The sequence below is a fragment of the Silurus meridionalis genome, chromosome 20, assembly GCF_014805685.1.
Source record: "Silurus meridionalis isolate SWU-2019-XX chromosome 20, ASM1480568v1, whole genome shotgun sequence".
In the NCBI taxonomy this organism is placed as follows: Eukaryota; Metazoa; Chordata; class Actinopteri; order Siluriformes; family Siluridae; genus Silurus; species Silurus meridionalis.
Window position 1 is genome coordinate 2321582 of NC_060903.1, and position 27770 is coordinate 2349351.

The 27770-nt window shown below is 38.3% G+C and overlaps 1 protein-coding gene across 6 annotated transcripts in view; it reads left to right on the top strand.

The window, feature by feature from the left end:
• Nucleotides 1-9767, top strand: part of tnk2b (tyrosine kinase, non-receptor, 2b) — a 44265-nt gene extending 34498 nt beyond the window's left edge. For 3 of the 6 annotated variants that reach the window (XM_046876810.1, XM_046876808.1, XM_046876811.1), the window contains 11 exons: nt 566-778; nt 1017-1169; nt 2194-2471; nt 2990-3116; nt 3341-3582; nt 3735-3929; nt 4232-4323; nt 5231-6573; nt 6697-6792; nt 6939-7066; nt 9483-9766. In XM_046876810.1, the coding sequence (XP_046732766.1) occupies nt 566-778; nt 1017-1169; nt 2194-2471; nt 2990-3116; nt 3341-3582; nt 3735-3929; nt 4232-4323; nt 5231-6573; nt 6697-6792; nt 6939-7066; nt 9483-9489 (2874 nt within the window). In that variant the 3' untranslated portion in view covers nt 9490-9766. Of the gene's footprint in view, nt 1-565; nt 779-1016; nt 1170-2193; nt 2472-2989; nt 3117-3340; nt 3583-3734; nt 3930-4231; nt 4324-5230; nt 6574-6689; nt 6793-6938; nt 7071-9482 lie in introns of those variants that run through there. The other 3 variants (XR_006928853.1, XM_046876812.1, XM_046876807.1) reach the window with 3 other exon arrangements.
• Nucleotides 9768-27770: the final 18003 nt, after the last annotated feature.

Sequence of the window (27770 nt, forward strand, 5' to 3'; positions counted from 1 at the left end):
ATAAGTATTTGATTTCCAGCTGAATATTAGTCATGTCTCAAATCTAGAGGTCGACTGATTTGACCCATACTGATAGCTAGATTGGATTGTACTTGCATATAACCGATGAAATTAAAATGATACTGGATACTGAAAATGATACTGGATAAAAAAAAAAAAAAAACACACTCCAGAGGCTCTGGTACTGTATAGTGCAATCCGGAAAAACTATTGGTATGGATTTTTACTGATAGTTCCAGAAATCAACTATCGTTGCCAATTAATTGTTTTTGATTAATCGAGCGATCTCTACTCATGTTTAACAAACTGTTTGCCGTGGTTAAGATGTTGGACTTCTGATCATAAGGTCGTAATTTCAAATCCCACCACCACTAAACTGCCCTTGAGCAAAGCCCCTAACCCTCAACTGCTCAGTTGTATGAATATGATAATTGTTAGTCACTCTGCATAATGGTGTCCAATGTCGTAAATGTAAATGATTGTGATCTTCACTTCCCAAAACCCATAAGCGCAAGGGTAAGAAAACAAACGGGTCATCTTTCAAGTTCTCTCCTCTGTCTCTCAGGTGTTCAGTGGAAAGAAGCCAGATGGAGATTTCCAGCCGCAGGCCACCAGCACTTTCCGCAAGCTTTCGAGCACTCCTCCTCCTGCAGACGGCCAGCAGCAGGCGCTCACCTGCTTGATCAGCGAGAAGGAGCTGGTGTTGTGCGAGAAGCTTGGAGACGGCTCGTTCGGCGTGGTGAAGCGTGGAGAGTGGGTCACGCCGCCAGGAAAAGTGGTGAGATGAAAGGGAGAGGGTGTGAGCAAGGTTGTGGGTGTTAACAATCGAAAGAAGTATTTATATATATTAACAGTAATTATAATGAAATGTTTAATTTAGGTAGTATACGTTCTAATAAAATCAAATCCTTAGTAATTATAATATAGGTTTATTATAGTGCATTTTTGTAGAAATATCATTTTCTTTTCGTCTTGTTTTATTGATCACCCATTTCCTTGGTCCTTCTTTTCTCCAGTTGAATGTGGCAGTAAAGTGTCTGAAGACAGACGTCCTGAACCAGCCGGATGCTCTGGACGACTTCATCCGCGAAGTCAACGCCATGCATTCGCTCGACCACCAGAACCTCATCCGTCTCTATGGAGTCGTCCTCACACACCCCATGAAAATGGTAAAGCAAACTGTTTATTGATGTGTGTGTGTGTGTGCTTTTCCATTTTCAAAAGTATGTGCCCCCATTTAAGAAAAAAAATACATATACTGTATATATACTGTAATTACTGTATATTTCTGCTCTTTATGTTCATGACTAGCTATATATTTGTGTACCTTTGCTAGATTTCCTACATTTTTAAGATAAGATAAGATAAGATATAACGTCATTAATCCTACAGTGGGGAAAATTACAGCAGCAAAGAAATAGAAAATGTGCAAATATATTAAGTAGTGATAATGTACTAATATATACTTTACAATGTATAAATACAAAAGAAAAAGAAACAAACAATACAGTAGTTACACTTTCAAATTAATTGCACATAGGTAAAAATTGCACAGTTTAAAATGTTGTTATTGCACAGTTAAATAAGAGTAATAACAGTGTATATTATGGTGACTGGTTCACTGAAAGCAGCACTGATTGTTCAGTCTAATAAACTATTATCTTAGATCTTATTCCCCTCTACATCTGCTGTATGTTATTTCAACAAGTAGTTTTGAAAATGGCTACTAAAAACCAAACATAAGACTCCATGTAAAATCGTGCTGAACTTTATTGCAAAAGTTAAAAATAAAAAACGTACCGAATCATGAAAATGTGCTAAATGAAATAAATATATTAATTCTATTAATAAATATTAAAAAAATTCAACACATGCATTTAAACTAAAACAAAAAGTTACACTCCAAATAAATTAAAAACAGTTACATCCTAAATGAAAAAAGACATATAAAATAAACAGCATGTGGTGTCAGTGATTTGCCTCTAGAGGCCGCTCTTGTACTCTGTAGCGCAGATGGGAAATCAGAATGAATTTTTGCAGAAAGTTCCAGCAATCAACTATAGGTGCTGATTAATGGGCAAAACCAATAAATCAGTCGACCTCTAGATTTAAACAGTAAGAGAAAGTAAGAGGTTCTAGACTACATTATCTTTTATTTTTTATTTTTTATAATCTCGTTATTTTCTTCTCGAGGTGACCGAGCTAGCTCCTCTCGGCTCTTTGCTGGACCGCTTGCGGAAAACACAGGGCCACTTCCTCATCTCCACACTATGCCAGTACGCCATCCAGATCGCCAACGGTATGGCCTACCTTGAGACCAGGCGCTTTATCCACCGCGACCTCGCCGCCCGCAACATCCTGCTGGCCTCCAATGAGCTTGTCAAGATCGGAGACTTCGGCCTGATGAGGGCGCTGCCCAACAACGATGACCATTACGTCATGCAGGAGCACCGCAAGGTGCCTTTCGCCTGGTGAGTGTGGAAGAGAAATGCTGGGAAAATGGCCTTCTCTTTACCTCCTCTTAAGGTCGATTGATGGATTTGAATCGTACTTGCTGATAACTTAATTAATCTTTTTTTAATGGATACTGGATAAAAAAAACCACTGTAAAATAGTACTGAACCTTTTTACAAAAATAAAAGGAAAACCACTGTAAAATATCATAAATATTTGCTTAGTTGAATAAGTATGAATAGATTAATTAATAAATATAACTATATAATTAATAAATATTATATAGAATATAGCGCATTCCCCTAGAGGCCACTCTCGTAATGACAGTGGCCCGGAAAAACTATCGGTATACATTTTTGCAGATAGCTCATAGTTCAAGCAATCAACTATCAACACAAAATTTAATAATTTGCAAAACCGATTAATCGGTCGACCTCTAGCTTCCTCTATGTGTGTAAATGAGTCATGAGCTAGAAATGAATTAAAACGTGGATAGCGTTGTAAGCTAAAGCACGTTTGTGTGTGTGTGTGTAAGGTGTGCCCCAGAGAGCCTGAAGACACGTACTTTTTCTCATGCCACGGACACGTGGATGTTTGGGGTGACCCTGTGGGAGATGTGTACCTACGGCCAGGAGCCGTGGCTCGGTCTCAATGGCAGTCAGGTACGTGACTTTGAACTACGTTTTTCCCAATCAGCATTCAGAAAGGGTCTAGGGTCTGATTGAAAGTTTATTAGTTCAAATCCCATCACCTTCTAGCTGCTCCTGGGCTCTTGAGCAAGGACTTTAACCCTTAACTGCTCAGTAGTTTAAATAAGATTAATCGTAAGTGGCTCTGGATGAGGGTGATGAAGTCTGCTGAAGGTAACTATTTATCGTGTTTTTAGATCCTTCACAAGATCGACAAGGAGGGTGAACGGTTGCCCAAGCCTGAGGACTGCCCCCAGGACATCTATAACGTCATGCTGCAGTGCTGGGCGCTGAAACCCGATGACAGGCCCACTTTTATGGCTCTCCGCGAGTTCCTGGTGGAGACCATGCCGACCGACATGAGGGCGCTGCAGGACTTCGATGAGCCCGACAAGCTGCACATCCAGATCAACGATGTCATCACCATCATCGAGGGCAGGTCTGGGAGGAAAATAATGACGAAGGCAAACATTTTATACTGACACATGAAAAGACTCCCTATGATACTCAAGGCAAAAAAAAATTCTCATGAAGTTAATATCAACATCATGTTGCTATAAGTAGTAATGTGTGTGCTGTTTTACTGCGCAGGGCAGAGAATTACTGGTGGCGAGGGCAGAACAAGCGCACGCTGAAGGTGGGACAGTTTCCCAGGAATGTCGTGACCTCAGTAGCTGGATTGTCAGCTCACGATATCAGCCGGCCGCTGAAGAACAGCTTCATCCACACGGGTCATGGAGACACCAACCCTCACCGCTGCTGGGGCTTTCCGGATCGGATAGACGAGTAAGAGGATTTATCGTTCAGGATTGTTCAATTCACAGGATTTTATTTCTTTTAGAGTAGATTCCTCACTGAAAAAAAACAGACATAATTGAGATCTTTGTTGTGCTGATACTGGTGATTAATATAAAAATATAATTTTTGGAGTTTAAATCAATTAATTAAAGTCACAGATACTGTGATGAAATTACACACTTATTACACATTCCACTAGAGGGCAGCACACTGTCGCAGGTATTTTCGCTCACACTCTGCATTGCTTTCCACCCAGAGACTTGTTCCAAACTCTCATCTTCTGTCCACAGTCTGTATCTGGGGAATCCCATGGACCCTCCAGATGTCCTTGGGCTGGATCTAAACGCTCCCAGGCCCACGCAGCTTCCTGGGCGAGTCAAAAGTAAGTTTTTCATTCCCTGCTTAATAGTTTTCCTCAGTTGCTTCGGAGCGTCTTTTTTTATTTTTTTGATTATAACTGAAAGTTTCAAAACTACTTTTCAAGCTTCCACATCGTTGTAGTTACTTGTGCACACACAAAGCAATTTTTCATCACTCGTTAACAAATTGTGAATGCTTTGGTACAATTTTAAATAATTGTGTAAAATTGTCAGCTTTTTCCAACAATATCATGTTGTTTATGGCATGTGGATCAAAATGTATTAGACTGGTTCTCACCTGAACAGTCTCAACCCCCAAAACATCTCGGCTTTAGTTCATTGCGTAATTTTGAGAACTTCATTTTTGATCACCTGAGAAAAAAAAACATCTTTTCACCATCCTTAACTTTTCCCTCTCCCCCTTTTTCTCTCTTTGGTTGTACCTGCATGTTCTTTGTGCTTTCTCTGCTCTTTTTCTTGGGCTGTTGATACGCAGTGGATCCTCCCCCTCGATCCCCTCAGCCTGCTGTGCTCATGAAGCTTGTACAATTTCTTTTTTTTTTTTTTCTTTTTCAGCTTTGCTTCCATTGTTTTCCTTTTCCAAACGTCTGCTCTCTGTCTCCATGTAAGATCCTTTGAGAGCTGACATGAATAAAAAAATCCACAGAAATCGTTATGATGTTCCCTCAGGTGTTCAGCTTGTTCTCTGAGCTCACGGTCCCTTCTTCCTTAAGATTTATTTAACAGGATTTTTGCAGCAGGATGGTATCAAGATTTAAGACTTATTCGCATATTCATGCCCTTTGGTGCTGATCTCAATTCTGCTAGAAAGTGGACTTCATATGCTTGTATAAAGTGTTTATGAGGGTCTTGTACTACAAGATTTATTACTAAGTCCTTCCATTAACTTATATACATGTTTGAACTTAGAGCCAAACTACGACTCGGTTACGGACGATGAAGATCTGACGTCCTCCAGCCTGAGATGCCTCTCGTTAAAAAAAAACAACACAAAGTGTTTGAAACTGAAGCCGTCCGCTTGGGTTTCAGCCACTAAAATAAGTGATCGGTCTATTTACGGCCCCCGAACTCCAGGAGGTGGAACTCCCACTGAGGTCTCTCTTATAGACTTTGGAGAGGAAATGTTCTCATCTACCCCGTCTCCTGTTTTAGAATCCCAGGTGCCCAGTCTCGCAAGGCTGGCCCTGGAGGCGGAGAATATCTTAGACTGTACCCCACCACAGAGTCCGTCCCGGTCTCTGCCTCGTCCGCTCCACCCCACCCCGGTGGTTGACTGGGATTTAAGACCCCTTCCTCCTCCTCCAGCGTACGATGATGTGGCGCAGGATGAAGACGACATTGAGGTGAGCTCGATTAACAGCACGGACATAAGAGTTCCTGATGACCCCGGCTCCCCGTGCTCCCCCTGCACCCCTGCGTACGAGGATAAGCTCCGAGTAGAGGATGATCTCTTCCTGCCCAGTAGGCAGAGCCGGTCTCGCACCTTCTCGCAGTCGGCCGAGATCTTCCAGGAGCTCCAGCAGGAGTGCATGAGGCGCCTGAACGTCCCTGTAGGCTCCGTAAGTCCTGATCCTTACCGCCAGATCTTTCTGTCCACCTGCGATGACAAGCCACAGGTCCCACCTCGAGTCCCGATCCCACCGCGACCCCCAAAAAGCACGGGAAGCGACTGTACCCGCTGGTCACGTGATCTATCTCCAGCCTTGTGCGGCGAGATCGAGAAGGAGTGTCCGCCACAGATCCCGCCAAGAGATCCACTGTCTCAGCCTTGCTCTCGGACTCCCAGCCCCATGAACCGTACCACACACTACCTCTCCACCTCACCGGGCAAACTGATGCCCACCACACAGAGCTTTGCCTCGGACCCCAAATACGCCGCACCCAAAGTCATCCAGGCCCAGGGCAAGGACAAGGAAGCTGCCAAAGGACCCTGCATTCTGCCCATCGTCCGAGATGGCAAGAAAGTGAGCAACACGCACTACTACCTGCTGCCCGAGAGGCCGACGTACCTAGACCGGTATGACAAGTTCTTCAGGGAGGCTGAAGAAGATGGGAGGAGGCCAGTCAACACGGCTACAGTCCGACCAATGGTGCAACAGCAGGGGGACGTGAAATCAAACTTCTCCTGCAATAATAACAGCAGCCTTTTAGCACGAGCAGGCATTAGGAACTCCCTGAGCCTGACCAAAGTGAGCGCTGAAGGGGCAGGCAGCAGGGCGGAAGGAGCAGCTAATCCTGACAGAGTGAAACTGGTGAGCGAAAAGAGAAGCATTTCAACAAGAGCCTGAATGATTTATTAAACTATTTGGAAAACTATAAAAAAAAATAGGCAGAAGTTTTTTAGATTTGTCTATTGCTGATTTTATTGGCTTCAGGTGCAGGAGGCGGTGCACGGCGTGACGATCGAGGAGTGCCACACGGCGCTGCAGAACCACAGCTGGAACGTCCAGAAAGCCGTGCACTATCTGAAGGTGGTTTTTTTTTTTCATTATTTACGGTATTTGAAATGTAATAATAGCTAGTGAGGCGAGAAAATTCTCTCTCCTTCCCTCCATAATGGTAAAAATCAATAGTTCACGCTGTGAGATTCATCTTGTGTCTCAATTTCTTTCCACAGGTAGAGACGCTTTTCTGTCTGGGTCTGAAGTCCAGGCTGGAGTGTCACAAGATCCTGGAGATGTGTGACTGGAACCTGGAGCTGGCCAGCACTCAGCTGCTAGACTCTTACGGCTCGGTAAAACAGAGGTGAAACGTCATTTATTAATGCTTTACATACAATTTCCCGTAATCTATTTTCCCAGAGTGAGGGCAAATTCTCAAGTCTGGTTGGTCAGAAGGTATTTTCTGTAACAGAATCAAAATCTAAATATTTTATATTGGGAAATAGTTGGGAATCAGTTCCTCACAGTAAATATAAAGACACCTGACTTTCCCAGCCATACGTGTTTTTTTTCTCAAAGCTGAAGGCATACGATTGTGACCAAACCTTTGGATGCAGGAGCATAAAACTTTCCCTTCAGTTGATCTAGGAGACCCAAACCTGTTCCAGCATGACAACACTCCTGTGTACAAAGAAAACTCCATGAAGATATGTTTTGCATGTGATGGAAGTGTGAAGATCTACTACTTTAGAGCTCCAAATCTATTGAACACCTTTGGAATGAATGTGAACGCTGACTGCACCACAGGCCTCCTCACCTTCTTACCTACATCAGTACTTGACTTTATTAACACCCATGTGCCTGGATGAGCACAAATCTCCACAAAATCTAGAACATTTTCCCAGAAGAGTGGCAGGAATTATAAGAGTAAAAAAATTGGGACTAAATGTGGAATGCGATGCTTAACATGGCACATAACCAGGTGTCCAAACTTTTGGTAGATATACAAGATATTGTGTGTATATATACATGTAACAATTATAATATTAATAATTATTATTATTGCACACAATTGCCCAAGATTTGAGCATTATATAACTATAATCTATAACAGTAAGTACCTTGGACAGCAATGCAGCTACAGTACAAGTCACAGGTTTAAATCAGCATAACAACTCATACTACATGCCCAATCCAAGGCTGATTAAACTAAATGTTCAAAAGAATTTCCGTAAAAAGCGTTCAAAATGAACGGAAGGAGTCTCCAGTTTTAGCGCTTTTCAGAGTTTTTACTTCCCAGTGAACAGAAATGATAGACAAGCTGGTGATGGAACAGCTGTTTGTAGATGATTTTCCATAAGATACATAAAAATCGAATGTACAAAAAAAATCTAAATAAATGACGTCACTGTTAACATTGTACTCGTACAAGTGGCTGCAGTATCGGAGGAGGGGAACCACTTCAGGACGTGCCGATAGAGGAGTCCGCAGAAACTCTTATGATTAATACTCTTACCGATTATTTCCTACTGCGGCACGACACGCTTTTTTTTTCTTTTTCTTCACACTAATTTTTAAGCGCCGTGACTTTACATCAACGCTGAGCTATAAATCCGACCTAAATACGAAAAAAAGTGTTTCTTTTTCCCACTGTGAGTTTCTCAGCACTGAGTCGTGAGCTGGTGTAATTTCATTTCACTCTGTGTCCTATAATACCCCCGGAGGCCTTTCTTTCCCAATTTCTTGAACTTTTATTGCTTTCGGTTTTGTCCCACTTGGCCGTCTGGGCGCGGCGTTGAGCAGTGTGCCAACTCCCACACAGGACCTTTTACAGGGGGGAAAAACTACTCAGCACATTTCAATGTAGTACTTTGAGTGAAAAATGCAGCACTTGCATTTTAAAAAAAACTCTGTTTTGTTTATCTTTTTTCGTCTTTCCCTTGTGTTTGTAGAAAATATTACTTCTTGTCACCTCCCTTGTGTGTGTGTGTGTGTGTGTGTTGGAGATGATTTGAACTCCCATTGGGCCTGTTTTCTCAATTTTTTTTGGATGCCATGTAAAGGATGGAGTGATGAAGAAGCAGCAAAAGTATACAGACAAAAAAATATTGGACACCTTACTTTTCCATCCATATGTAGCCAGACTGCAACCACAAAGCCGGAGACGCACAATTGTCTAGGACGTCTTTCGATTTGGTAGCATGAAATTTGTCCTTCATTTGAACTAGGAGACCCAAACCTGTTCCAGCATGACGATGACCCTGTGTGCAAAGGCAGCTCCATGGAGATTCCAGGAGTTGGAAATGTGTGGAAGATCTTGAGTGGCCTGCTATAAAGCTCTGACCCTAATGGAGATTACAGCATTTTTTTTTCACTCTCAGCATTTTTTTTATTAGTTAAAGAAAAGCAAGTTACATTAATCAGTTTATAGTTATTTTCAATGTCGTCAAACTTTGTGTTTGTGGTATGAACATTGTATCATTGGATAGAAAAGATCTAATAGATAATATCAATAAATTTACTACAAAGTTTAATTTACTAAATTTACTACAGCTTTTAAAAAATATCTAAACAAAATGTAAACTCCTTTGAACTGTATCACACTGACACTCTTTTTATAAATGGTAAATAAATTTTATGTTGTTACTATAGAAACGATGATCTATGATATGTACTTCTAGAAAATCTCTCGGCCAATCAGATTTGAGAATCCAGCTGATCAAATGTTGAAAATCTGTGAAACATTTTCTTTCTTTTTCTTTCTTTTTTTTGTTCACCAGGCGATGAGGAACCTCCAGAGATGGATCATGTCTTTATTTCCTCTTCCTCATCACTGACTGAACTGAAGGGCGTCTAGAAAACACTGGGAATGAGACGAGGGTCTTCCCTAATCCCAGATCTTGAGTTCCCTCTCCTCTCTGATATGCCGAGGGACTCGCGTTGTGCTCGTGTGTATCCTCAGAACCGAACGTCTTCCTCCAGAACTTTCTACTCAAGGTGCACTACTGAGTTTAGAGGTCAAACGTGACGGCCGCGATTTTTATTTTATATATATATATATATATATATATATATATATATATATATATATATATATATATATATATATATATATATATATATATTATATATATATATATATATATATATATATATATATATATATATATTTGTTCTCTGTCTTGAACAGAACGAAAGGTTGAAACCAAAGTGCTGCTGGTCTGTTCTTTTTCTGTTTTTTTTTTTTTTTTTTTTTAGATACAGAGATTTATTTAATAAATAATTAAATGAAACTATCAGATGGAGAACTCCGAGACAGTGTCAAAGAAGTGTATATATTTTCCAGAGTTGTAGAGTTTATACGTTTGTCTCAGACGGCGTCGTGTCCAACTGCAACAAGGCTATTGAAATTGTTGTGTTCCAGTTTTGTTATTTTCCTTCTTACTTTTTTTATTCCTGTTTTATATATATATATATATATATATATATATATATATATATATATATATATATATATATATATATATATATATATATATATAAATATTTCATGCAAAACTGTTGCCTAAACCCGTTCCTGACTCGTGCCGGCAAATTTCCCAGTTTCCCAAGTATTTAAACGATTTCCTCGTACCTTTAAACCGACCGCTGCTATCTGATGTCATCAGGCGTTTTCCTGTGACTCCTCCCACTCATGACCACGGACATATTCAAAAAGCGCTCTTAATAGCATGGAGCTAGCAGAATGTTTGGAAACGCATTTCAGTCCATAAATTTGAGCAAATCCTTGATTTATGAAAACGATTGAATTAAATTGAGTAAATAGGAAAATAAAACGATTGAATTAAATTAAATAAATAAGAAAATAAAACGATTGGCTCCAGACACGTTTTTAGACAAAAACTCCAGCTCAGTTCGTCTTATTTCTACGAATTTGTCTCTGTACGAAGTAACTCTCTAGTATTATAATTAGAGCAGACTCTCTACAGGATTTAAAAAAACTATTTACTGCGTTTAATTAAAAGTAGCTACATAATCTAGTTAAGCTCCTTGAATACTTACGCAACCAAGCATACATTTCTGCATGAGAAGGAGTTGACTGTAAATCTGAATATCTGGCAACAACACCGAGATGCATCACAGCATATATAAATATAGGTAGCAAATAAGAGCCTTTACTTTGGGGGAAATTGATTTCTTTAATACAAGAGATACACAATATGACTAAAAGTACTGGCTTTTCTAGCTATATGTTGTTCTTGCCCAAACTGTTACCATAAAATTGGAGGCAACGAATTATATAAAACATCTTTCACTCGAACTCAGAGACCCAAAACCTGTTCCAGCATGAGACTACCCCTTTCCACAAAGCCAGCTCCATGAAGATGTTTATATGGGTTGGAGTGGAAGATCTTGAGACATAACCCTCATGGAAAGACGTAGACTGTATGTACAGAGACTGTATGTTGTTAAATTGCATCAATATACATAACGTAAACTACAGTCACTACACTTGAACATGTTCATATGGAGTTTTATCCAACTTTCAGCATTAAAAGTCTCTCGGCTCAAACGCGCTCTGTCTGGAAGTGAACAAAAGGTTGAAACCAAAGTGCTGCTGCTTTGTTTGTTTTTATTTAAAATCTTTATAAAACTGATTTATTCGATAAATAATTAAAGGAGACGATCAGATGGAGAATTTGAACAATTTCTTTGGTATATCATCAGATTTCTTCTCATCATTATACGCTACAGGGCTTCATTGGATTTGTCTAATCATTTTGCCGAGTTCCACACACACGAGTAATATGTTTAATATCCTAATTAGTGCAGTAGCCTTTGATTTGCCCCCCAGCAGGGTATGTCATGTTGGAAGCCAATGTTCTAGACCGGCGTTAGAGATACCGATGCGCACAATCAACCACACAAAGCAATCGCACACTCGTTGTGTAGGTGACTCCGGCTCGGTTTATTTTCCAGACAGTGTCGCGTATCGCCTCGGATCCGCTACGTTCACGTCTAGCGCTGACTAATCGCAATAACGACACAGTCACCCGCGACCAGAATCGTTAATTAGCCTCCATTATGCTGTTTTTATAAGACTGAATTGACCTGGTGTTGTCCTTTTTCCCTCGCCGTCCTCCTGTTCCAGCTCGGCTGCGTTCTTCTTCCTGTATATTACTGTTTTAAACTTCTGTAAAAGCTTTGTGTTTATGCAGACATCGGATTTCTCTATACCTGATATAAATATATAAATATAAGAAAACATATTTTTTATTAAAATGTAACAATTTTTATCTTTTTCTACAATCTCTTTGGTCTTTATCCTTTGTGTTTAAATACATCATTTAAAAAAAATGCTTTTATTGTACAGTATATTGCTTTATATGGACAAAAGTTCTGGGACTGGTTCTTCCCTAAACTGTTCCCACAAACTTGGACGCACACAAATTGTATAAGACGTCTTTTTAATGCTGTAGCATTCAGTTCTCCATTCACTTGAGCTAGGAGATCCAAACATGTTCCAGCATTACAATACCTCTGTGCACAAAGCAAACTCCATGATGATCTGCTTCACATGGGTTTAATGTGTGTGGAAGATCTTGCATGACCTGCTATAGAGCTCCAACCCTATTGATCACCTTTGGGATGAATGTGAACACTGACTGCACCCCTGGAACCTCCTCATCTGAACTACATCAGACTTTACTAACTTGTTACTTACTGGCTGAATGAGCACAAATCTCCAACAAAATCTGGGGGAAAAAAATTCCCAGAAGATTGAAGGCTAAATGTGGAATGGGATGTTTGAAAAGCACGTTATGCTCAGGTGTCCACAAACACCATGTCCATATAATGTATATATAACGCCCATATATATCAAATATAAATTAGTATATATGAGACATGTACTAATTTCATCCAACATGAAGCAAACATTTGAAGGAACATGAAGCAGTAGCAGGTATTTTATTTTCTCTAATACGACAGCAATTTGCTGTGGGTTCAGTTTATGTATTAAACTTCAGCTCATGCAGTTTTCGCTATTTATATTTATACTTTAACAATGGATAAATCCCACAAAACAACTGATCACTTATAGCAGTTATAAATGTTTATTCCTTCATCAGTGTTGTTTTTCTTTTTTTTTTTTGTCTTTTGAAATATAAGACAAAACACAGCATGTGACCGAGAAACCGTACCACAACAATGCAAACTCTTCTATCCTGAAGACTGTTACAAGGGGCCGATACTGGAGACTCCTTCCATATCCATTAATGCTGAATAAAACTTCACCATATCAACGATGATGCGTTTTCTTTTGTTCAATAAGAAAGTTTGTAAAATATTTGATTTCTGTAGTCTCGGTTTGTTTGGCGCATCTGCGCTACAACCTCCTGTGTAAGTGGTTACTATGGAAACGTAAATCCGTACGACTGTCACTGATGCTGTTTTAGAAAATAAATCGACACCTTCTGAACAATCAGATTCATGAATTTGAAGATTCAAAATGAATTTACTGACTTTATACATAATATGACTATAATTATGAAATATTTCTTTAATAATAAATGAACATACAGCATTCGACAAAAGTGTTAAACACACCTGTGTGTGTGTGTGTGTGTGTGTGTGTGTGTGTGTGTGTGTGTGTGTGTGTGTATATATATATATATATATATATATATATATACTGAAACGATTCCTTGAGTAATTCAAAAACAAAAAAATCATCCATTTAGTTTAGTTTATTTAACAAAACACAGGGTAGTGTTTCCACACGGACTATTATGACTGATGCACCACCCGCTAAACTCTGGATCGCTCAGGACAGACAAAAACAGAAGACGCTGCATTATGAAAAAATAGAGGAATGAGGAGCAAACAGGAGAAGATTCATATTGAAGTGCATTTTTGCCACATAAAAAAAAGAGCCTAATTCCAACTTTATTTCTAGCAAATTCTCTGTAGTGCACGAAATCTTTACACATTGAAAATGAAAAAGGCTACAATCAGTAGAATCGCATGCTATCAAACTAATCCTCAGCTCTGGAGAAAACGGAACAATGCAGATGAAGGAGAGGAGCCTCGTTCATACACCAACAGCTCCAAACTTCACTGGTGCACCAGAAAAAAAAAAAGGAAAAAAAGGCTCACATTCCAAAATTTGGAATAATTTCAAACTAAGACATAAAAACAAAACACCGTACAGTTTAATTAAAATAAAATCATTTTTTGTATATATTTTTATTATATTAAAATTTAAACCTTCAACGAAACCCACATTCACGACATCCTTTTTTTACCCGGATATAAAAATAATAAACTCCGGCGAAATGTTAATAATAAAAAAACGCATTAATAAAAAAATCGTGTTTTCTCTGCATTGTGATGTTTGATGCGATTTCGAGCTCTCGCGCTTACGCTGCACTGCTGCCGCATGATTGGTTGATTGGGTAATTGCATGTTAAAAATGAGGGTTGAAGATCACTCATTTGGATTCCACCTAATTAAAGGAGCCTCTGCTCCGTAAACAACAAATAAAAGTTTGTTTTGTATTTACGCTTTCTTTATTTTTTTGTCTTCGCTCACAGAAAAAGTGACGCTTTTGTGCGGAGTCTTTATAATGAAGCGTCCGCCGCCTTGGCTCATTTGTCTTACTGATCTGCGCCATTGTTTCAGCGTAGCTAAATATTAATAACCGTCAGCGGGATAATTACCCGAAGCAGTCGCAATACACGTGAGCTGTCACGCTCACACGTATCACTGCTGAGCCTTTTATACCCGCATTCGTTGCTAATAAATCTGAATTGATATGATGGGTTTTTCTGTTGCTTTTTCATGGTATTAAAGGATTTTCTTTCCTTCACCACAGCAAATTGTCCACAATTTAGTAAGAAAGTGACCAGACGTTTATCTTCATAAAGAATCTGCTGCATGTTTGTAGGAATAAGAAGACGTTCCGATTATAACGAGCAAATGAACTGATGAGATATTTCAGTTTGATCCAAGCAGTTGCAAGGTCACTGCAAGGTCAAACGTATGGAAAGTTTTTTTTTTTTCTTTTTGGTTGCTATACAGAGGCCCGTTTTTCTTTTTTTTCCTTTTGCCTTGAGATTGTCTCGTGTTGTGCATCTTATTTTCTATTACTAGATGTTAAACCAACAAATAACCCAGACACGAAATATTAGCTTTGGATGATTACAACCGTAAAAAGATGTTGCAGGAGTTGCTGAGTGGTTAAAGTGATCTACTGTTCGGTTACAAACCGTTGAATCGCAGTTCAGCCTCTGCCTCAGGATCACTTTATCACTTGCAAACAAAACAGTTTCAATGTGCTCTTCTTTTCTGAGACGATTCTGTCAACTTTACACAATCATTATCCTACAGGCCGTAGTTCTAATGCTATAATTAGTGTCGTCCTACTGGACCTCTCAGTGCTGAGACGTGCATTTTTTTGTCTGCTTTGCGTTTTTCAGGTCTAATCACAGCTGAAGGGAAGCTGTGTAGCCCGTAAATGGAGGTGTCGAAACTGCTTTGTCGTCCTCAGGCTGGCCGTGCACAGCATGTCCCGGCATTAGCATTAGCATTAGTCTTTGATGAAAATCGGCGGTGTAAATGACCATCCTGAGGATAAGAAACACTTACAGTATGACATAGGGCAGTCTGAGCTTTTAGTGGGACATGGTTTTTGTTTTGGTGCACCAGAGTTTGTCGTCTGTCACGTGTTTGAGTGAGTACGTTGAGTGAGTCGCATGTTTTTAGCCTCACTGATCATTTTCTGACCAGGATTTCAAAACTTTTTTTGTACCACTATAAGGCCAACATATATAGACATCGTTATCTCCTACAACGATCTCTATATATAGACATATATAGAGATCGTTGTAGGAGATAACTAGTTCTAATTGCTAGACACCACTTTCCTTGCCTCGTTATAAAGTCTGCTCGTCTGCTTTTTGCCCGCAGGTCAGCAGGATGGTAGTCAAGAACGCACGCATTCTCTTGATGGGCAAAATCGAGTGTAATTAGAACATCGCTTGGGGCCATGCTGTGCATTTTGGGTCAGTTCAAGTGATTTTACCGGACACGTTCTGATTTTGATGCTCTCTGCCATGTGAGTGCATGAGGCAGCATTCAGACAGTCAGGCAGACCTTTTATTAGAGACCTAGATACCAGGCACCAGTCTTCTTTTCTTCTGAGTCTATGCAATATGTGGCGACCCTTTACCTCCCAAACAGAAGAAAGTGGCCAAGTGCGCAACACAAACACTTATAATACAATGTACTCTACTTCAGGTTATAGAATTTCTTCATTTAGACGAATAAAGGAATATAATAAATAAATAACATTCTCGAGAATCCAAGAGGCTTCCCTTTTAAAATGCTCTGAAGCATTCCTCTGCATGAAGGAGAAGTTATTACACTATGAATGTGCATTTATTTGGCTCATACTGATTTACGAGTGCTGATCTGTTTTTCTTCATAACGATTTCTTGTGAAATTTGAAGCTCTGGTATAATCATCCTTAGCTACAGTAGCAATACAGTACATTAATATGTATGTGTGCCATTCACTGTAAGTTGTTTAGATGTATGTATTAAAGGTTGTAAAAACGTAACTCGATTCCTCCTGTCGTTTTATACAGGTTTATACAGGTTGATATACCTACCCAGGAACAATGTTACTAGTTGTTTTTCCAGGTAAAACTTGGTAAAAACTTGGTAAAAATTGGTACTTGTACCAATGTTTTATCCTGTTTTTTTTGCACTTTTTTAAAGGATGTCATGCTTTTTTTCCCTTTGCAAAAAGACTAAAATGAGAGCAAGGTCAAGGAATGCTGGGAAGTGTCCATGTAAACACAAGCAGATAAACCAGAATGCAGTTTCCACTCATGTGGAATCCATGACTTCAACCAGGGGTTTTTAACGTGGATTCTGGGACCTGCATCCAAGAAATCAATATATTGTATATACAATAAATTGTAAAGTAGAATGTCATGAAATGTAGGAAATTTTGATCAAATCTTGTGATGGACAAGTTTCTGGATATCATACTTTAAGGTCTTCAGTAGAACCTGTCAAAATGTACATTTGGTTTGAGTTGAAATTATAGAAATTAGAAGAAATGATAAGAAATATATTAATATTGCTGAGGAAAATGTACAATATATTGTGTGATTGTCATTCGTAAAGAACCGAACGGTTTCTGGGATTTTTTTTTCTACATACGATGGAAGTCAATGGGGATCATCAGCTGCTTGGTTATCCACATTTTTCCAGAAATGATCTTCTCTGTTCAGCTCATACAGATTGGGAATGAAATAAAGGAAGTAAATAGTGTCAGAATTCTCATTTCAGGTAAACTTTTCCTTTATTGTTAATTTAAATAGGTAATTTTAAAGTCTGGTTGAGAAAAGAGAAAAAAAAAAAAGGTTTGCATAAAAAGCTTTGAAAATAAATTAATTAAGTATAAATGCTTCCGATTCCAAATACAATTTGAATAAAATGACATTCTGGTTAAAATTATATAAGTGGAATTAACATGATCAATATGCGTTTCTGTTTATTACTATGAAACAAGTCTGAAGGGTTTAGGTTTCAAAAATAGATCCAATATCATCCACCAGTATAAACTGTGTTAAGCTTATACTTAGTTATTGTTCTAATTATCTTGGAAACATTTTCCAGACTGATTTCAAGGTTTGTAAGAAATCAAAAATAATATTAAATAAATCAAAATCGCTCAAAAGATGTTACTTGTTTTTGAAACAGTTCATATGTTGGGTTTTGTTTGATTTCATGTCACTTTAATGCTGGAAAAACTTTCATTTCTTTACATTACTTTCAAAGAATGTAATGTTGTTGATGAGGAAAAACCTCAGCAATGAGGGAGAACTTGTGAATACGCTCTGAAAACCTTTTTCTTCAGCTACGGAATATAAATCTAAAACGTCTAGCTTTGTTCTCAGATAAATGTTTATTGGCAGAGACACAGTCATGGATAACAGACTAACAGATTTTATTGCCCCCAAAGAGTGTTTTAGGTGGAAACGGTGAAGCAGGTTCCTGTGAAGATGGACTCTTAACCCTGAGGCTCAGATTCTGCTCAGGTATTTTTTAGTCGACCTGTTGATTAATGAATTGTGTTGTGTTAAAGGAATATGAGTGAATAACATGGGTGTTACTTTACCGTTGACTGAGAAAACAAAAATCTCATTTCAGATACAGCAATGGTGCCGTGACCCGAATCCGACCCAGGGATTGTCAAGTTGATGCATCAGATCACAACTGGACCATGGACCATTAACAACGTTTAAAGGTTTGTTAATTTCTTTCACTTCATTCACTTTTTCCAGATAAAGAAAACTAAAGGCAATAAGAAAGTCCTTGTAAAGTGTTCCACACCAGCAAGAAGCAGTACGACAATTTACCACTGAGGCATGGAATAAAAAGTGCATAGCGCAGCTACTATTAATTATATATAAACAACTAATTTTTTACGATGTGTATACGTTAAAAACGATGCATTGCGATACAAATGCCAACTTGTTTCCAATGCACACTTTTAAATCGATGCATCACATCGTGAACTTTAATGTCGATGCACTGATGCCAATCGGTGAAATTAGTGATTAAGGGTTTCAGCCCTGTTTAGGCACAAACTGAAAAGATCTCAGTAGTAGCTGATACAACTGTACATAAGTGTCTTAGTCTAGTGTCCTTTACTTTAATGCAATGACTATTCCTCCAATTCCTCTCCTGCTACACCCTGAACAAGTGCTATATTTGATAAGCCACAGAGCCTGAAGCTAAATTAAACCCTTTATCGCAGGTGTTTGACAAGTGTTCAGCAGATAAACTAAAACCCCACACTACACACTGCAGTGTTTTTTTTTTTTTTTTGATGCAAATCAGTTCCATTTACTCAAAACCGTGTTTGCCTGTGTAGTCTTTTCCTAGTCCCTGAAGTGATCATAGTTCTGCATATAGATACTTGTACACCCGATGAAGTCCACATCCTTTACAGGCCTCTCAATACAACACCTGATTTAAATAAGCCCCATAAAGACCTTATTACTGCTCTGTTTGCGGTCATCATGAGCCACACGGGTGCTTCCCCAAATAATGGGGAGTTGCATTCAACAAAAACAGGCCCAGATGTGTAGCCTACATCTGTGATTACAAAAGAATTCTTCGCATGAGTTCCAGTGGCCATTACACTCTAATTAACAGTCTGGGATTTCGGGAGCACAATAATGCACACTTTATGCTAATTCTGCTTCATTTGGACAAAGAAACATGATTATGGCTCCTACAAGGGACATCCAGGGGGTCTTGAGACTCCTAAAAATCACAGCTATAAAAGTGAATTGGTGACATTTGTCATTAAGTCCATTGTAGGCGGTGATGTGGAAAGCTGCTGGGACTCGCAGTTTATAATTGTTCACCTTCCTGCACTAAACAACTGCATGTAGATAATTCGGAGAAATCTCAGGGAAAAAAACATGGCGTAACTAGCGCCTAGATTTTGCTCAGTGCCGATGTTCGAATCCTGGTGATGTCACTGATATCCATAGCCAGAAATGCGTGTATTCCCAACACATTTTCCCAACAATTTGTTCATGCACCATTTTCCCACTCACCATCTCGCTGTTTCTAATTTCCTGGGTGTTAGATTTTTATTCTTGGAGAGCTTTATGGGAGGTTTCCAAAGCAATCCACGATGCCTTTTCAAAACAGGGAAGAATCACACAGCAGGAAACAAACAAGTGTATATTCACAATGGACAAAACCTGAGCTAAAACTGTTCCTGATTGGGAAACAGGACATGGTAATCAGAGATGTGTGAGCCGAGACAAAGCCCCTTTGTATACCTTATGTACTCGCAGAGTTTAAATCCCAGCCACACCAAGCCGTCCCATGAGCAAGGCCATAACCCCATAGCTGCACTCTGGATAAGGGCAGTTCATCAGGTTTTATGAGGTGGTATTCAAAAGGATTCGAGACTCACACTGCTTACAAGAAAGCACTTTATTTATTTATGTTCAAACACAATTACTGCCACACACACACACATTGTGTTTTTTCTGATATGTACTGTCATCTCCTCTACATAGAGAGAAGTGTACCTTTCCAAATCATGTCCAATGCAATTAATTTACCACAGGTGAACTCTTAGCAGGGTGTAGGAACATCTAATTAATGATCAAGAGAAATGAGAGGCACTTGAGCTCATTTTTATTTAATAATGTTTTGTTGAATACTGAATACTTTATGTACATGTAATATTTCTTGTCATTATGGTGTACTGAGTGTAGAAAAAAAAGAATTTGAACCATTATATTATCAGGATGGAACATAATAAAATAAAATAAAAAGTGAAGGCTTATATATATATATATATATATATATATATATATATATATATATATATATATATATATATATGTGTGTGTGTGTGTGTGTGTGTGTGTGTGTGTGTGTGTGTGTGTGTGTGTGTGTGTGTGTGTAATCGTGTTTGAACATAGATAAATAAAGTGCTTTCTTGTAAGCAGTGTGAGTTTATATATATATATATATATATATATATATATATATATATATATATATATATATATATATATATATATATATATATATGAAATATGACTATGAAAATTGTAGAGTCACACTGAAGGCATCAAGGGCTATTTGACCAAGAAGGAGAGTGATGGGGTGCTGCGCCAGATGACCTGGCCTCCACAGTCACCGGACCTGAACCCAATCGAGATGGTTTAGGGGTGAGCTGGACCGCAGAGTGAAGGCAAAAGGGCCAACAAGTGACAAGCATCTCTCAGGGAACTACTTCAAGACTGTTGGAAGACCATTTCAGGTGACTACCTCTTGAAGCTCATCAAGAGAATGCCAAGAGTGTGCAAAGCAGTAATCAAAGCAAAAGGTGGCTACTTTGAAGAACCTAGAATATTTTTCAGTTGTTTCACACTTTTTTGTTATGTATATAATTCCATATATAATTCCACATGTGTTCATTCATAGTTTTGATGCCTTCAGTGTGAATCTACAATTTTCATAGTCATGAAAATAAAGAAAACTCTTTGAATGAGAAGGTGTGTCCAAACCTTTGGTCTGTACTGTATATATATATATATATATATATATATATATATATATATATATATATATATATATATATACAATATACTAGAGGTTGACTAAATGATTGCTGGAACTATGGACTATCTGCAAAAATCCATACCCATAAAAATGTAAAGTTTTTTTGCCTTTCGATCCGCTGTCATTTTAAATCCAGCCTCTAGAGGCAAATCACTGACACGATGTGACTGTTTTTGCACGTGGGACTGCTCACTGCACAGAGAGCGCTATCATATTTATTACATATAATTGATTAATTTCAGTGTTGTTTTTATTTTTAAATGTAGTATCCATTTGAAAAATTATCGATTACATTAATAGGCAAGAATTATCCAACCCAGCTATCAATATGGGTAAAATCCACTATTGTTCGACCTCTAATATATACTGTATATAGCTTATCATTACAGTACTGTAAATTGAAACTCCATTTTTATAAATTATGTACTGTCATTTCTAAAATTATAAAAATAAATGACAGAACACTACCCCATACTAATCACCATTCTTTAAGACTCCTGGGTAGACTGGGTAATGTCTCGACTTACATCACGATAGGGTCATCAGAGCACATCTTCATCGTAACTAGTGGTCTACCTGTACATTCATTTTTATGTGAATTTCCCTTTTTAGAAAAACTTTTGCATTGTGTAGTTTGCAGTCTGCTTTGCTCTGATTGGTCATGTGCACTAGGATTGCAAAAAAAAAAGAAAAATCGCTCTGAAGGCTTTACTGACCTGCTTTTCGAAACATCCTTTGACGTGGACATTGAGCAAAAGAAGCTGATGGAGAGGTTCTGGTTTTCAGATGGCAGACAGGGAGAGAGAGAGCGGTCAGTCAGAACACTGTGTCTCCGTGAAGCTGCCGAATGTCAGCCTTCGATACTGTTATTCCGTATAAAAGAGGAAGGTCATAAGTGATGGGTCATAAATATTTCAACCTACTCCTGAGAGAATATTGTTTTGCTGAACTTTTCAATCTCTTTCCTGCTTTTTTTTTTCTTCAGGGTTTGTCCCTAGTTTACATGTTTTTCCATGACTTTTCTTAAAGAACATAATGAAATTAGACTTTTTGTCACATTTCTTTACAACATTACAATATGTAATGTTTCCTCACAGCTCATTTCCCTGGATGATCGGTTTATTCCGCTCACATACAGTAACTCACTATGAAATACACTCGAACACCACACCTAGAGTCGGTGACCCCCAAGACTTCATCTTCCAAAGGACTTAATAATAGAGAGAATTTGCAGTGGATGCTTTGCAGTGCACCAGCTTTTTGGTTCCTCTCTGATTGTGCGAAGCTGGAGAGGCATCTAGACTTTCCCCCCCATTTTTACAAGATGAAATGAGTCATTCTGGATAATTTCTTGTTCCATCTCTGTCTCCAGCTCTTTGTGACACTCAATTCAATTCTCACTTGCCGCTGCTGAGACAGGGCCATAAAAATGCATCATGTATCGAGAGCAAATGGGCTCTCAAAAAAAAAGAAAAAAGATATGGATTTCATTTTGTGTGTACCAGGAATCTTATTGAGTGTGCAAGCCTGAATGGCTCTAAGATATGCACAGCTTCTAGAGGCAGGAAAAGAGGGGCTGCTGTTGTGGTGTTAGTGGTACTGCAGGAGCCGATTCAGCTTTATGAGGATATTTAGCTTTTTAAAAAAAAAGCTAATCAATATTAAGAAAATGAAGTCTAAAACCATCTGGTGTGAATTCAGCATACAAAGCTTGTGACCTTTATTTGACCTTAGGTGGGTTTGTACTAAACCGAACGTCTGGGGTACTTCAGAGGCTTGTTTTTCCTTCGATGTGCAGAGCAGAGCAGAGTAGAGTAATGAACCTGCTTGTTTATCTTCTGTACACTGCATTAGCATGTGGAGGCCGTGACATGTTCCAGTCTGAATTATTATTCCTCTCATGAGCTTCCACTCTGTCTCTTTGTATTTACTCTGTATTTCTCTCTCTCTCTCTCTCTCTCTCTCTCTCTCTCTCTCTCTCTCTCTTTTTCCATCTCGTTCTCTCTCTCATATTTTATGATGTCTCATGGTCTGGTTGATCTCTACATCCACTACAGTGGTGAAAATGCTGACATCTGATTTATTGCATAACTGATAATATTGCAAACTATTTCGCAGGCGCACTGCAGCAGGTATTGAGTGTTATGGATTTTTTATTTGATTTCCAGCCTGAAAACTTTAAAGAACAGCTTTTACTATACAAAAAACAGCTACATTTTTATACTGTACATGTCTAACCGAAAAGCGACAAATCAGAATGTAAACTTAAAATTTTTTTAGAAATTACACTTAATAAATCAGAATATAAATCAGAATATACAGATTAAAAAATTAATCAGAAAAATTAATTAGAAAGTGCTCATGCATTTTATTTCCTTTATATAACAATGTCTTTCAATTCAGTGAAAAAGAGCATGATTAAATACAGCATTACACACAAGCACACTCTGGATGGATGGATGGATGGATAAATGGATGGATGGATGGATGGATGGATAATTGGAGTATAGTTGGATAGAGAAAAATGGATTGATGAATCGATAGAAGGAAGAATAGATAAACAGTTGTATGGAAGGAAAGAACGAAGATGGATGGATGGATGGATGAATAGTTGGATGGATGGATGGATGGATGGATGGATGGATGGATGGATGGAAGAATAGATAAATAGTTGGATGGAAAAAAAATGGATTGATGAATGGATAGAAGGAAGAATAGATAAACAGTTGTATGGAGGGAAAGAACGAAGATGGATGGATGGATGGATGGATGGATGGATGGATGGATGGATGGAAGAATAGATGAATAGTTGGATGGAAAAAAATGGATTGATGAATGGATAGAAGGAAGAATAGATAAACAGTTGTATGAAAAAAAAAGAAAGAAAATGGATGGATGGATGGATGGATGGGTGGATGGAAGAATGATGAATAGTTGGATGGAAGGAAAGAAAGAAACATGGATTGATCAATGGATGGATGGAAGAATGAATTAAAAGATAGATGGAAGGAAAGAAGTATAATGGGTGGATGGATAGAAGAAAGGATAGAAAACGCTGATATCTGGTTTATTGCATAGCTGATTATATTGCTGGTTATAAGGCATAGCTTTTTTTGCAGGTTCACTGCAACATTATTTATCCCAAAGGTATTGAGTGTTATTGGTTTTTTATTTGATTTCCAGCCACAAACCTTTAAAGGACCCTTCAAAAAAACCATTGAGAGACAATTTATCGAGTAGAACCTGGAAACAACAAAGACAGGCAATTGTTTTGTCTCTGAAAATAACACATCAGAACAGTTTATAGTTTGTCAGAACTGCTTATGAAAATGGTCCAAAATGAACTGTGGAAGGTTCTAAGCTCAGTTCCTCAAGCTCAGCTACATCACTTCAGTTTAATCTTAAGATTTCAGATGTCCCTGATTCATTCTCATGAATTTAAATAGTTTCCCTTAATATAAGCAAATCAGCTGCCTGTAGCAACCATGACCCCAACCAGGCACTTGCTAAGAATGCATTTGATGAACATGGTCGTTCCTGCTCCTGACCCGTCGTATCTATTATCTTACAGATTTCCTGTGGGCCAATCTGGCAAGCAAAAAAATATCAAATAAATTTTAATTTTATTTAGTATTTGTATCTATTTATAACACATGATCTGTTAGATGTGAATAATGCATTCATAATCAGCTAAATTTTCATACTGTACATTTCTTACCGAATAACAATGAATCAGAACGTGAACAAGACAATGTTTATTCAATAAATCAGAATGTGAAACAGAAAGTAAATCTGAAAATAAAATCTCATGCATTTTATTTCCTTTGTCCTCTACTGAGCTGAAAAACGCAATGGATTAGCATTCAGTGGAAAAGAGCCCGAGTGAAAACGACACTCACAAACACACACTGCACCGAATCTGGGCTTCACACTCAGCCGAACAGCACGTTGTTGAGTCAGATATTACTCTTATTTATCAGAATATTCACACTGCTGTCACGTCCATCACATTCTGTTCGACGTTCTATACAAGACGAGACTTGTGCTAATGCATTATGTGTACATTATTCGAAGGGTTATTTATTTCTGAAGCACGTCACAGACCCAGCTAACATTTTTCTCTCAGATGTAACTCACTACTGCCCAAGTGGTCTATTACTAGCTTTTGGGTTCAGGCGTGTTAGAGCTTGGAAAGCATCATTACAACCCCAAATGCAAAAAAAAGTTTGAGCTCTGTGTAAAATGTGAATAAAAACACAATGCAATAATTTGCAAATCTCAAAAACCCATATTTTATTCACAATAGAAAGAAAGAAAGAAAGAAAGAAAGAAAGAAAGAAAGAAAGAAAGAAAGAGAGAGATGTATAGTTAGATGAACAGATGTATTGATTGATAAAAATCATTCGAATAAATACAGTGATAAAAAAAAGACAGTAGATTGTGGAATCAATAAACAGACAGACTAAAGAAGACAGACAAACAGATGGATAGATAGATGGATGGATGGATGGATGGATGGAGAAACAAAAATGAAAGAATGCATGTAGGAAACAAAGCAGCACAAAAGGAAGAAAGAAATGGATTGACGGATGGATGAAGGAAAGGAGAAATAGAAGAATGAAAGGCTGCATGTAAAAAAAAAAGGAAGATAGAAATTGATGGATGGATGGATGGATAGATAGATAGAGAATGGGATGGATGAAAGGATAGAATAAATGTTGGATAAAAAGACAGATGCAATGATGGATGAATGAATGGATGAGTAAATGTCTAGAAGGAAAGAAAGAAAAACAGATGGATAAATGGATTGAAGGAAGGAAGAAAGAAATTATGAATTGATCGATATCTGTTCATCCACCCTTCTATCAATTCATAAATCTACATCCATTAAATTAGCTATCGTCGTAATTTTCTAATTCATAATTATTTATTTGCCTTTATTCTATCCATCGGATAATTTTACCATTCTTTACTTTTTTCTTAGATTTTTATCAATGTATTTATTTATTTATTTAGAATTAACTGCTATATGCTGTAGTGTCATCCTCAGAAAAAAAGATGTGACCAGGACCAGCTCACATGGCGGCTAATGTGTGCAGGAAGTTACAAATCTAATCTAAAGTAGACATAACAACAAACTCCATAAAAATCACAGACACAACATGCAGCAAGCAGCTAAAAACCCCAACCCCCGACCCAATTACACTTCCAACATTGTGTTTCTGTCTACGTACAGTGTTCCACATAATGAATGAGCCACAAGGCTTTTTGTTTCTGTGTGTGTGTGTGTGTGTGTGTGTGTGTGTGTGTGTGTGTGTGTGTGTGTGTGTAAACGTAGATGTAGCTTTCAGCTAAGCGCAGGTGACAGGAGAGGTGTTGGAACGAGTTAGCGCTATCGTGCCATTTATCAGGGTTAGAACATGCATAACGTTTTATACCATTATAAAGAATACAGGGCAGGTTTTTTTTCCATCAAGGACACATGAACTTCCAGCAAACTTTCTTTCACTTGATCCAACTTTTCAACTTGAGCGTTTCCATAATTCACTCTTTAAACTAATTCTGACAAAAGTATCACCCGGTGATAACATTCTCGACGTTACATTATAAATATCTCTGAAAGGACAAAGCTGTCTGTCAAAAGAGAAAAAAACCCACCTGCTTCTGCTGCTCTGCTTTCTGAAATTTATTCTGTCCCGATAAAAATATCTAGAGCTTTTGCAAGTGCACATTCGCAGGCGTTTATTAGGAGCTTCTCGCTTCGTTTGTCTCCCAGGACACGATTCGAGGCGACCCAGAGGAGAAAACGCACTGCCAGTCAGGAGCGTGAGATGGACACAAATGCCTACAGATGAATTGATTAGGTTCCTGAAGAGCCTCTAAGAATGACAGGAAGAGGAAAAGGTTGCTGACCCTGAACATGAGAGATGTGTCGAGGGTAAACATTCAGTGTGGGAATTCAGCACGGATTTAGAGGAGTATTTTTTCCCAGACAGCTGTAATTTACCAGGAGCCTTCAATACTCATGTCCTTGAGTAGACATGACCCACATGATGGATGAGCTAAAATTCTAGAGCTACACCAATCATCATTTTCTTACTCCATCCTCCTGTGTAAAACTAATCCTGTTTGCATAGAGCGGGAAAGCAGCAAAAGCATGATTACTCTAAAAAAAAACATTTTGGATCTTCTCTGTTCTTCAGACCTTGGGTTGGTTTGTTTAGGATGGAAAGAGCCTATAAAGTGCCGGGTTAGGGCCCAGGTTAGAGTTAGAATTAGGGTCAGGGTTAGGTTCAAAATTAGACCAGAGCTGGAGCTGGAGAGCTGCAGAGCTGGAGGTAAGGATTAGGTTTAAAAATAGAAACAGGGTTAGGTTTAAAAATAGGGTCAGGGTAAGGGTTAGAATAAGGAACAGGATTAGGTTTAAAAATAGGGTAAGGGTTAGAATTAGGAACAGGATTAGGTTTAGAATTAGGAACAGGTTTAGGGTTAGGTTTAGGTATAGGATTAGGAACAGGATTAGGTTTAGAATTAGGAACAGGTTTAGGGTTAGGTTTAGGTATAGGATTAGGAACAGGATTAGAGTAACAGTTAGGTTTAGAATTAGGACCTGGGTTAGGGTAAGGGTTAAGTATAAAATTAGGAACATGGTTAGGGTCAGGTTTAGGTTCAGAATAAGGGTTAGGGTTAGGTTTAGAATTAGTTACAAGGTATGGATCTGGTTCAGAGTTGTGAGTTAGAATTAGGGTCAGGTATAGGGTTAGGTTCAGGTTTAATATCAGAAGTAGGGTCATGAACAGGGTGGGAATTATGATAAAGGTCAGGGTAAAAGTTAGTGTAACCCCAGTCTCCCTAAAAAGTTCTCTAACTATGTAAAGCGTCTAATATAAT